This window comes from Trichechus manatus, unplaced genomic scaffold (genome assembly GCF_000243295.1).
Source record: "Trichechus manatus latirostris isolate Lorelei unplaced genomic scaffold, TriManLat1.0 scaffold00164, whole genome shotgun sequence".
NCBI classification, from domain to species: domain Eukaryota; kingdom Metazoa; phylum Chordata; class Mammalia; order Sirenia; family Trichechidae; genus Trichechus; species Trichechus manatus.
This window is the reverse complement of record NW_004444100.1, coordinates 5,306,356-5,319,750: the sequence shown is the minus strand read 5'-3', so window position 1 is coordinate 5,319,750 and position 13,395 is coordinate 5,306,356. Positions and strand designations below refer to the sequence as shown.

General features: G+C 41.5%; 1 protein-coding gene across 1 annotated transcript in view; it reads right to left on the bottom strand.

Annotated features, from left to right (window-relative positions):
• TPH2 (tryptophan hydroxylase 2) overlaps positions 1-13,395 on the bottom strand; it is a 132,836-nt gene that overhangs the window by 109,141 nt on the left and 10,300 nt on the right. Inside the window, exon 5 of the mRNA XM_004386453.2 lies at positions 11,141-11,208. Within this exon, the coding sequence (XP_004386510.1) occupies positions 11,141-11,208 (68 nt within the window). The remainder of the gene's footprint in view (positions 1-11,140; positions 11,209-13,395) is intronic.

The following is a 13,395-nucleotide window of genomic DNA, read 5'->3' as shown; positions in this document are numbered from 1 at the left end:
TATAGTCCCCTCCCACATTGTATCAGGCTTGGTCTGGGAGACCAAGAGAATACAGCAGAAGTGATGGTCTTTGTGAAGAGATGGGCATTGCATATGCTGACTTGCTCTCTCTTTTGGATCACTTGATCTAGAGAAATCGTCTGTCATGTCTTGAGAATACTCGGGCAGCCCAGTGGAGAGGTCAACAAGGAGACAAACTGAAGCCTCCTGCCAACAGCCATGTGAGTGAGCATATTAAAGGCAGATTCTTCAGCCCCAGTCAAGAATCCTTGACCAATACTTTGACTCCAGCTTCTCAAGAAATCCTAATTCATAATCATCCAGCTAAATTCCTCCCCAGTTCCTGACCATCAGAAACTGTGTGAGATAGTAAATGTTTTCTTTTAAGCTGCTGAATTTGGGGATAGTTTGTTACACAGCAATAGATAACTAATACAGTATAAAAGCCAAAAAGAAGTCAGAGATTAAAAAAAGCTTTGGCCAAGGAAAGTGGAGAAGGGTGGCAACCAAAGGGTAATAAAAAGGTCTAGACCAAAATGTTCATCAATGGATACATGGATAAATAAATTGTGGTATATACATACAATAGAATATTATTCAGCCACAAATAAGAATGAAGTACTGATACATGCTACAACATTGATGAACCTCAAAAACATTATGTTAAGTGAAAGAAGCTAGACACAAAATGCTGTATATTATATGATTCCATCTATATGAAATATCCAAAATGGCTAAATCCATAGAGACAGAAAACAGACTGGTATTTTCCAGAGGCTGATGGGAAGCAGATATGGGGAGTAATTGCTTAATGGGTACCAGGTTTCCTTTTGGGATGATAAAAATCTTTCAGAACTACATAGAGGTGGTTGTTGCAGAACGTTGTGAATGTACTAAATGCCACTGAAATTTTCACTTTAAAATGGTGAGTTTTATGTTATGTGAATATCATCTCAATAAAAAAAAAGGGAGGGTTGGAGCATGAGGGTAGACAAAAACGAGCAGTTAGGATGCGAAAAAAATAATATTAGCAAACACTTATGCAGCACTTGCTATGCAGCTTTCTAAGTGCTGTTAATATATTACTTCATTTAATTGTCATAATAATCCTATAAAGTAGTAGTATAGTTATTCTCCATTTATAGATAGGGAAACTGAGGTACAAATTACTTAAATAATTTGCCTGGGGTTACTCATGTGGTAAATGGTAAATCTGGGATTAGGTCCCCAGGCAGTCCAGCTCCAACTTCTACACTCTTAACAGTTCCACACACTGCCTCTCAGACCTAAAGAGAAAGGGGCAAAAGCAACCAAGTTGGTCGGGGTTCTGAGTAAACCCCAGGTCTTTGCTCTAGATTCTTCTGTCACTGTTACTGGTAAAGACAATAATTAAGAACATTAAGAACAATGCTCCATTTAGTTCATCTAACCCTTAAAATACTCCCAGGAGACAGGTAGAGGAGCTATTATTATCTCCATTTTACAGAGCAGAAAACTGAGGCTGAGAGATGTTAAAGAACCATTTTGGTTCCTGAATTTGAAATCAAATTATCTTTTGTGGCAAATTAGGAAATTTCCCAACTTCGATTTAGGTAGAAAATTTTAATATGTTGAAATTCTCTTGTTAACCTTGCCTATTGACATTTGCATTTACCTACTTACATTTCAGATTCCATCAGTTGATGGTGATGGAAAAATCACTTCGATTAAGGGTAGGGTTGCACAGTTGATTAATGTAATTGCTGTCAATAAGTTGTATACGTTTTTAAAAAACTGAATTGGCTAAAGTTGTGTGATATGTTTATAACAATGCCAAAAAAAAAAAAAAGAATAGCTGCTGAGGCCGCTTATGTACAACCAAACTCCTCATGGGATTTGGTTCCTTGGTTTGGAGTCTTAGGGTTGTGGTTTCATGGAACATCCCAGTTAATTGGCCTAATACTGTGTTTAGTGCTTCTGTCCTATCTCCTAGTTCATTGCGTAGTGCCTGGGGTCTTAAAAGCTTGCGAGCAGCCATTTAAAGCACAACAATTGGTTTCTATTGTCTTGGAACAACAGAGGAAGAAGGAGAGTCAAGAATAGGAGGAGGAAATAGAATGTGTAGCTAATTACCTCCATGAACAACTTTCCCCTTTGCCATGAGACCAGAAGAACAGGATGGTGCCTGGCTACCACTACTGAACATTTTGATCAAAGTTTCTATAGAAAAATCCTGACCAAAAGGGGGAAAATGTGGAACAAAATCTCAGATTCTAAAGGAACCCAGACTTTCTGGAGCCACGGAGGCTGGATGAACCCCTGAAACTATTGCCCTGAGATAATCTTTACACTTTAAACCAAAAATATCCCCTGAAGTCTCCTTAAAATTAAACAATAGTTCAGTTTAACTAGTAAAGAATGCTTGCCTTGAGCATTGTGCTCTTTTAAGATCTACCTATATGGGACCAAATTGACAACACCAACTCAAAAGATTAGATAGGAAACCTAGGGGGCAGTGAGTTTACGTTAATGGGGGAAGAATAATTTGAAAAAGGTGGGTGAGGATGGTTGCACAACTCAAAGACATATAATCAATGTCACTGAATTGTACATGTGGAAATTGTTGAACTGGTGTATGTTTTGCTGTGTATATTCTCAACCACAACAACAAATATAAAATAAATTATTTTTTTAAAAAAACCATAATTCAAAGAGGAAGCAGCTCCATGAGAAGAACATGAGGTTTATGTGCCACCTTAATTTCAACCAGGAGAAAGTACATTCATAACAAAACACAATCATAGTAATATTCAAAATTAATTTAAGCAAATAAGAGTGGCATAATTAAAGTCAGTGCTCAGGGCCTCTTTCCAAGAGAGTAAAATGGATTGAAATAACTACCACCGCCCCCAACAAAAGTATAATTAAATTAAATATGCATGCATATTGTTGAGAAATAATCATTATAATAGCCCCCAAATAAAAATTTATTTCCAGTCAATTAAAAAAAAATGTGTTACTGATTTTTCCCAACAATATAGCAGTTGTGGAATCCACAGAAATGCAGCAAAGCTAATGCCAAGGTTAAAATATGAAGGTGCCAATGACAGAAAACTAGATCATTTCAGACAAACCTAACAGCTACAACATCACAGTCATAATTTTCTCTTCCTCCACATGCCATCAGCGCCCCCACACACTTCCACTGTCTCTGAATTCCAAGTCTGTAGACACATCACATTATCTAATCATGGGGTACTTTCTTTCTGTTTATACTAGAATTGCATTTATTTGAGTGTTGGGTACGGGGTGTGATCAGCATGTTGGACGATCTCTTGAAGAGAAACAGTGCCCTCTTCATCCTGAGCATTCATTCTCAGGTCTTCTATGGAGAATGATATTTGCACTAATGAATGTTTCCTCTGCTATTATTGGTGAGGCAATTAGGCCCCCCCGCCACTCCCGGCCACATAGGGCAAGCATGTCTGCGGGCAGCTGCAGGCATCTGGGTAATCAATCGTGTTTCTCAGCAGCACTGTCAATCAGCAACTCACCTGAGTGGCATCTATCGACAGTTCCCAGCATGCTGACACTTCCCCTGCTCCCTCTCCTATTTTGGGTTCATGGTAATACAGACTTTGAGCCTGCTATTTTTTCATCATAGAGTGGATTTTTTTTTTATTTTTCTCTGCTTGTGTTGATTCTTTCCCCCTGCTTTATTCTTTCAAGGCTATCATACAAAATACAGTATTCAACATTAATCCCCCAGAGGCTTGTTGGCTGTGGTTTCAGTACATATTATTCTGTATTTCATTTATTTTCCTTTTCCTTACCTTGAGTCACCTCAAACTACATCCTGCCAGTCCCTGCTACTGCCCAAAAGTATCTGTGGTCTACCTTCTTCAATATTTCTGACCACATCTTTGACTTCTCCTCAGGGTCCAGGAAACTTTGACTAAGTATGGCAAGGAATTGATTTGTTCTCCCCATGTCAGAATAGTCCCTAATTTTATCACCAGTCTATATTTGCAGAGACATCCCATGCTGGATTTTTTAGGAATGGCCCAATTTCAAATAATCTACTCCACAGACCAGTGGTTTCGAGCTTTGGTTTGGAAAATCGGTTGATAGCTGACTGCCAACAGCCACTTAAATGAGCTTATTTTAAGTAATTATTTATTGACATCTTTCTCCTTTGCTCACTCAGAAAGCCATGAGCACTAGAAAAATACCGATTTCAATTAGGAATCACATCTTTATTTTCTGTAAGGTAAAAGGAAACATTACTTACTGCTTAACAAACTGGAGAGAGTGGCCAAGGCCCACCTGGGATTTGTTCGTATCTGTGCACCAGCCCCTGTGTAACCCTAATATTCCACAGCATGTTTTCTCCTTTCAAAATGGGCAACTGAGAGCTTGACATAACTCATGGCATGATAAACCTATAAGTTTTTTTTCTTTTTTTGTCTGCCTTCTCCTTTCCACATACCTTTGTTAATGACTTCGTTTTGCTCTGTCCAGCCACCTGTGACTTACGACCCCCCCCCCCAGAGGAAGATTAGAGCCCAGATATCTGGCACGTATATCTTTAGCCTGATAAGGAGTCTATTGTGATTATAATAAATAACTCATCCAGCCATGCCATCTGCATGCTACAAAGACACTTCTAACCTTCGTAAAAATCATATATAAGCTCTAATGTAAAATTGCCTTTCGGGACCCCTTAGAGACAGCATGCATTGTTGTTTGGTGACCACCTTCTAAATAAACTCTCTCTATTTCTGACTAGGAGTATATTTCATTGGCTCTACTGCTTCAGGGCACGAACCCTCATTGGGCAACAAATTTTGGCGCCCAATGTGGGGCTCGAATTACTCAGGCCCTGGTTCCATCTCCCTAAGGACCGAGCCCCTGGGAAGGACCTGGGAAGAAAGAAGGTGCACCCCTCCTCCAGTTGCGGAAGTCTCTCAACCTGTGGTAGCCCAGAGCTCCAGTGACAGGGGAGGACCCCATGGCAGTGAGCTCCAGACAGAGTGAGAAAGTTTCTTTTGGCCATAGTCGGTAAGTGGGCATCGGGTGGTAAACCCTCTGTAAAAGCTGCAGGGGCATCAATTCTCATAGACTCCCTCCAAGAATGGGTGACTAGGTCCTGTGAGGTTGAACGAGAGACTGGTGAGGTTCCCCTTTGCAAATGGGCACCCAGGGTAGTAAGGTTCCAGCTAAGAGTCCATTAGGTCTTGTTCTTTCTAACTGGACTTACTCTGGGTGGGATCTGCTAACTAAGAGAAGTCTTAAAAGTTTATGTAATCAGGTGTGGCCTCAATACCAGCTCCCCAATGCGGTCAAGTGGCCTGTAAACGGTTCTAGAGATTTTGGTACTATTCTGCAGCTTGATCTGTTTTGTACTTGAACTAACAAGTGAGATGAAAAGCTGTATGTAGAATGTTTTATGACATTATGGCAAGAGAAAAAAAGGATAAAGCCTGTTTTAGCCCCTCTCGTGCAGGCGAATGATGATGATGGGGTAGGAGCTGAAGAAACAGAGGATGTTCTTCTCATTCCCCCACCTCAAAAAACCCCCTCAGCACCATTCATGACCCCTCCCTGATGGTGTCAGAAGATGAGGATGGGAAGGCATTAAAGGGGGGCAGAGGAGGTGGGACAGATATGGTCTCCCCACCCCATACTAGGAGTGGGGCACAATTCGGCCCAGTTTCCCCAGGAGGGCTTTACCCACTTTGGGAGGTGCCAGGCCCTGCTCCAGAAGGGCCACCTCAGATGACTTGGGTCCGTAATCCATTCCCAGCTTCTGATTTGCACGATTGGAAGTGAAACCTTCCAGAGTATCGGTCAGACCCACATGCCATGACTCAACGTTTTTTTCACATTTTCACTACCCGCCATCCTACACAGGCAGATTGTCAGACTTTATTAGATGCATTCCTCACCATAGAAGAAAGACAGATGGTCTTAGCAAAAACAAAAGAAAAGGCAGAAGAAAAATACAATGAGGAAGGGGCTGTAGCTGGAGTACCAGCAGATGAAGTGGTACGGGCTAAGGAGCCAAGGTGGGACCCAAATAAAGCAGAAGGTAGATGGAGTCTCACAGCTTACCAAGGGTTCCTCCTGTATGGGCTAAAGCATGGGGCACCTAGACAGATAAACTTTAGTAAGATCAAGAAGATCATTCAGGGATCGGAAGAAAACCCATCAGCCTTTCTAGAATGGTTCACGACAGGATTTCATAAGTATACAAACATTGATCCTGAACTGCCCCAGAATGGCCCTCTGATCAGTATGACTTTTATTGAGCAGAGTGCTCCTGACATTTGAAGAAAATTGCAGATGGTAGAAGGAGGACTAGGGAATCTGTCTTTAACTCAATTAGTTAAAATTGCATTTAAAATCTTTACCAACAGAGATCAGGTAAAACAGGCTGAAAAAAAGAAAGAAAAAGATCAGGACATGAAGAAACAAGTCAATCTACTGGCCGCTGCTCTAGGATCATCAGAAGAAGATGACAAGACCAAGGTAAGGACGTGCCCTGATTAAAGAAAAACCAGTATGCATTTTGCAAAGAGGAGGGACACTGGAAGAATGAGTGTCCCAGAAGAAAGACTGGAAAAGGGCTGGGCAAGATTGAAAGAGGGGAGAAGCTTTTTCAAGGAATTACAAAAGAACAGGTGGAGGACTCTGAATGATGGAGACTGGGAAGACAACTTTTGATTTACCCCCTACCGACCCCCTGGCAAAAGTTATAGTAGGAGGACAGCCAGCAGACTTTTTGGTTGATACTGGATCAGCCTTCTCGGTACTCACCCAGAAGCCTAAAGGGACTGCCTTGACCAGCAGTAGTCAAGTTGTCAGGGTGACTAGAAAAGAGGTGACTAGATCCTTTTGCAGCCAATGGACTGTGAAATAGGAGAAATAAGCTATCCCACCAGTTTCTATACATGCCTAAATGCCCCCTTTTGGGTGAGATTTCCTAAGTAAAGTCCATGCTGAAATATCTTTTGATGAAAAAGGCTTGTCTCTGACAGTACCACCGGCAAATGCCTGGAAAGTGCAAGCAACTCTCTTAGCCCTCACCCATCTGGTGCTATCCCCGGCATCTGTCTCACCCACAGTTCAAAGAGTGGTTGATGCCGTGGCCCCATGGATTTGGGCCAATGACCGAATAAGACGAGCTTGGACTGTCATCCCTGTGACTGTGGAGCTGTTATCCAACATCATACCTCCTTGGAGTAAACAATATTGACTGAGAGTTGAGGCCCGTCTGGGACTGCAGGAACTGATCACTCGATATCTAGAGTGGGGACCGTTGTGAGAGTGCCAATCCCCATTCAACACTCCTGTTCTGCTGGTGAAGAAGGCATCGACCAGTGATTACCATTTTGTTCAAGATTTGCGAGCTGTTAACAAAGTTGTGAAGACCTGACACCTGGTAGTCCCGAACCCATATACCTTACTATCAGCTCTCCTGCCTTCCTGTACTCATTTTACTGTTTTGGATTTAAAAGATCCTTTCTTTTGTATCCCACTGGCTGTGAAGAGTCAGCTAATCTTTGCTTTTCAATGGGAAAGGGACAAAGGAAAGAAACAGCTCTGTTGTACTGTGCTACCCTAAGGGTTTAAGAACTCCCCCACTGTTTTTGGAACAGAGCTGGCCCAAGATCTACAGTGGTTACCTCCCCTCAACCGAGGAGTGGCCCTTCAATATATGGACGACCTCCGGATAGGAAGCAAGCCTGAAGAAGACTCTGTTACAAATACTGTGACTGTCTTAAATTTTTTGGCCAAGGCTGGATACCGAGTGTCTTTAGGAAAGTTACAAGCTAACCTCACAGAGGTAAAATACCTAGGTTTATTCATCTCCCAAGGGCAAAGGCGCTTATTACCTGAAAGGATAGAAACCATCTGTCACCTACCCCCTCCTAAGACATGTAAACAACTCAGAGGATTCCTAGGAATGGCAGGTTTCTGTTGCATCTGGATTCTCAGTTTTGGAGTCCTGGCACAACCTCTCTATCAGGCTACTCAGGGGGCGGAGAGAGATCCTGTCAAATCAACTCCTGAGTGTCAGCGAGCCTTTAGTGATTTAAAGTCCCAGTTGATGAAAGCCCGAGCCCTAGGGCTGCCAGATTATCAAAAACCCTTTAAATTATATATAGATGAGAGAAGAGGAGTAGCCGTTGGTGTATTAACCCAGTTATTGGGACCATGGAGACGCCTTGTCGCTTATTTCTCCAAAAATCTGGACACTGTCTCAAAAGCCTGGCCGGCCTGCCTCTGAGGGGTTGCCACAACCAGCATTAGGTAAAATATGTAAAAGATGAGCTACAAAAAGTAAAGATTCATGAAGGATTTGATTTTTCTTGTCTGACCTCTTGGCTGCCAGATCTTACCTGGCTAAAAATCTTATTCATTAGTGGAATTGGATTAGTTGCTATAGACCTGTTAATCTGTTGCTGTCTCCAATTTATGCCTATATGTGGGATGACATTCTCTGTTCCAAGTCAGACTGTCCAATGGATGGCTCAAACCCGTCGCAGGCAAAAGGCCCAGTCCTTTTGCTTGAAACTTTCTGATCTAAGGGACTAGGTTGAAATTTGGAATAGGTGTACATGGCCACCCAAGCTGAACATGTCAGCTACTGACAGCCAGTTTCTGGAACCTGAGCACTCCCTAGCCCTCCAGCCCTTCTTTGTATAACACTTCCACCAATTTCACCCCCTAGCTTCTACCTTTTTCCTCAATCCCACTCTTTACCTGTGGGAAGGTGGCAAATGAAAACTGGTTAACATTGAGAGCTTCACCCTCCATCATATTGACTATGTGCTTTTCTTCTCTCATCTCCATATAAATAGGTTTTCTTTAAAACCAAAAGATTCCCTATTCTCAATGCTCCTTGAAACTGGCTGCCTCATACATACCAATTCTATTCATGTCACCATAGGGTCGCTAACAGGTTTGGGTTTTTGTTTTATTAGTGTCACCACAATAGCAACATTTGAACTAGTCCTTTAATCACTATGTTGACAAAATCCTCTCTATATGTGTGTGTATACATGTATGTATACATATATGTGCCATGAATGTATGTCTACACATATGTATATAGGTACATGTGTATGTATGTGTATATACCTATCTGTATATTGGTATACAGAGTTGTACATATCCATAGTACACGTATATATAGGTATATATATGTATGTGTATGTGTGTATGTATAACATGTGTACATATGTGTATATACACATGTGTGCACATACATGCACACGTGCATATACATACATAGATATGTAGTTTTATCTATACACATCTATATGTGTATATACATAATTCTCCAGAACTGTTTTATCTAAGGAAAAAGGCTCTGCCAGGCACTGAGCTTTCACCATATCCTAGACAGGTGATGACCCAAGGCCTGCCCTGCCCACATCCCTGCCAAATCTCCATCTATGCAGGCATGACCTGTTTCCATGGGGAGGCCTGTGAACCAGGGGGAGCCAGTATTATAGCTCACAATGACTTACCAGGGCCTGATGTGAACAAGTGAGCTCAGCACATCAGAGTACCAGTGCCCTCATAGCAATGTGACTGGAAAATACTGAGAGAGTGAGCAGTAGGGCTGAGGCTAAAATATTGGCATGAGGCTAGGCTGGGATGAGGGCGTGCTGTGCACACTTACATTGTCAGGGGGCAGAAAGTCACTGTGGAGAGGCTGAAGGAGCTGCTTGGAGCAGAGGAGATGAGAATGGAGTAGATACAGTAGAGTCATGTGCGAAGAAGTCCTGATTTTCATGATTCTAAACAGGGTGAAGAAAGGATGGAGGATGCCTGGGCTTAGGTGGAGGGAGGGGAGAGCACAAAGCACCAAGTGAAGTTAGGAATGAGAAAATGATTGGTCCAATGACAGGTGCAATGAGGAATCCTCTCACTTGGAGTTAAGCACCTGTGTGGTTGCCATGAGTTGAAAGCAACTCAATGGGAAAGAATTTGGGTTTTTTTTTTTTTTTTTTTTTTGGTGTCGTATTATGTATGTCATACATGCATACTGCTAACCAAAAGGTTGGAGATTCATATCCACCTAGATGCACCTCAGAAGAAAGGCCTCACAATCTACCTCTCAAAAGTCACCATTGAAAACCCTATGGAGCACAGTTTACTCTGACACAAGTGCAGTCTCTATGAGTCAGTCGACTCAACAGCAACTGGGGGTGGTGGTGATGTCATATTCTTTAGGAAACTATTTTAAAAATTAAAAAAAGCAAACATTGTTAACCTCCATAACACAGAGAATGTCCTACATTCTCACCAGGAACAAACTTGCCCTGCAAAACAGTTAAGCTTCTCAACTAGTCTCAACTAGAGTAAGAAGAATCTTTCCTCTGCCAGGTATGTATTTACTTGTTGTTCTCATGACAAAACTCTGTAGCTAATCACATACCAGACAAAGGACAGAGAGCATCATGATGATCTATAAGTTATACTAGTGAGCAGAGAACACACAGAAGGTTAACTTCACTCCATTTTCCTAGGTATGGCCTGCAGTCAACACACTATGTTATTGCCTGTCCCAGATGCATCCTCTCACTGCCACTTACCACTGTGCACTATGCACAGTCCTTGCCCCAGTCTCAAGACTGTCCACTCTCATCCCATCCCTGATCCAGGATAGGAAATGAAACTTGTCCATAAACCCTCCAACTTACAGGAAGTTTCCCTTTCCATTTAAAGCAAACACATTTCTATTACGGCTGTTTCACCATTCTTGCTGAATCCTCTACTTTCACTGGGGAAGCTGGACACTGAAGGGGGTTACAAAAAAGTCAAGTCAAAAGTAAAATTAAAACACATTTTCCAGGTCCTGCAAAGTGTACAAAAATGGATCTTTGCCTTAGTGGAGCTGCAAAAACAATGGTGAAAATGTAGCACTTGGCACAGGGCCCACAGGGCTCGTTATTTTACAATTATACCAGGATGTCAAACATCAAGGTTGACATTTAAAGCTTACAGACTTGGCAAGTGTTTAAAATGGTTCATACCTGCCTCCTCCAAAAGTTAAAGTGAAGAGAAGACAAATCTGTTGAACGCAACGTGTTTTTTCTTAACTAGCCAGTGACAAGTTGCAAGAAAGAGTTACACAGGTACTTACTATTTATAACCCATGGCCACATCCACAAAATACTTTCTTCTCTGTCGATAGACATTGTCCTTAAATCCCTTAAACAGAAAAGAGATTAAATTATTTAACAAAGTGCAGAAAAATTAGCTACAGAAGACCTAAAAGAAAATCACTGCGATGTTTACTGAGTGTTCAACTGAAATGTAAATCTTATCCTTGGATGACCATTTTGATGGCACAGGCAGAAGCAAATTGTGCTTACAGTAATACCTCCTTAAATTTGGACTATACTAATTTGGGATGTGCTGGGAATTCAGACTGAAGTTTACCTTTCCACTAAGTAGGTAGAATGGCTTAGTTAAGCAAATTGATATTGTGAACAATATCTTTTGGTTTTCAAGTATTATTTACATGTAATTGATCTTTTTTTTTCTTTTCATGTAATTGATCTTAATCACAAGTTAATCTTATCCTATTCATTAAAACAGGTCCTTTTAATACGGTTATTCAGTAAATTAACCTAATTTTAATTATTTTGCATAAATGACTAATAAATGTACATTTATTAAAATTTCTATTATTCGGAATGATCATCAAATCTCCAAATTAGTATGAATTAAAGAGGTTTTGCTGTATTTTATGACTACAGCCACACAATGCAAAATCAGTTATAAAAGACTCATGCACAGGGTAGCAGGTTAGCTCTATTCCAGACTGAGTTCCTATGGTTCTAATTTGTCTTAGCCAACTTTAGACTTTCATCCATCACCATGCACTTGGAAAAGTAAAAACCATGTCTGTCATTCTTTAGTCAAGTAGAATCCTTTTGTGAGGGCTTTCTGGTTTACTCAAAAATCTCTCCTCTCTTCAACAGGCTTTCCATTTTCCTTTCCTTTAGATACTTTTGGATATTCAATTCTTTCCAAGGTTGTTTCTTCAAACTGCTGGAAGCCCAGAAGGAATTGTTTCAATTTACTTTCTTACCTCTGCAACCCAAAAGGAGAAGCAGGAAGCAAGCGCCACCCCTAGGATGGAGGCCACGTCACTTGGATTATGGGATTTGAGAGTAGGAGAATGGGACCAGGTCTACAACAGCCTAGATTACCTCTGCTGCAACCAAGACATTTCTGCCAGCTGCAGGTGGGCTGTTCAAGAGGAACCTCAAACTCACTAGAAAATCATCCCATTCTCTCGTCTGCTTGAAGAACCGGCCTTGAGACCAGAAATCTTCACAGGACTGTCTATGCTGGACATAAACGAAGAACCTCCATGGCCAAAGGCCCTTCTTTTGGGAATGACAAGAGAGTTACTAACAGGAGTGAGGAGAGAACATCCCCTGAGATCACCCTAACACCCTGAGCAAATGAAGTAACCACATCCCATAAGCTAGCATTTTCTTTCCTGTGCTATGAATCAGGAATTTTTTAACTGGGGTTCATAGGCAAGCTTGTGAAGCCCTAAAATGTGTATACACAAAATTTTTGACTATAGTTATCACATTTACATACAGGTCTGTGACCTAAGAAAGGGTAAATATTCCTGCTGTAGAGGGTAGGTGAAGTCCTTGGATGGTCAAACTGTTAACGTGCTTATCTGCTAACCAAAAGGTTGCAGGCTTGAGTCCACCCAGAGACACCTCAGAAGAAAGGCTTAGCTATCTACTTCTAAAAAAATCAGCCACTGAAAACCCTATGGAACACAGTTCTACTTTGACCCACATGGGATCACCATGAGTTGAAGTCAACTCGATGGCAACTGGTGTGTGTGATGTAGAGGGTAGATATGGTCAATCTAAGAAGTGTTTCAACACTCATGAGTGAAACCTGATGACCTGCGATGGTAAAGCTGAGGAATTTCAAGCATCTTTATTATCCAAAAAGAAAGCGGGCTATCACATAAAGGAAAAGAGTCATGAAAAACGCAGCATCTGTTCCCTGGTTCTGCCAGCCCAGACACCATGGTAACAGCATCCTAATTTGCTGGGCTTCCTGAAGAATCTTGACTAAACACCTGCACCTTTTCCAGGCATGCAGAAGAGTGATTTACTCATCATGCCTCATTAGCCTAGTGTAGAGGCGATCAGGCAAGTGTTGTGGGTGATCCAGAGCTTCCTGGGTTGAACCATGGACTGGCAAAGTAAAACAGGGATGCTAACAACACTAGTGATTACAGAGACACAGCATTCCTGGCCACCCATTCGGACCAAAGCCAGGGCTAGGGTTGCCAGATAAAATACAAGATTCCCAGTTAAACTTGAATTTCAGATAAACAGTAATTTTTTTTTT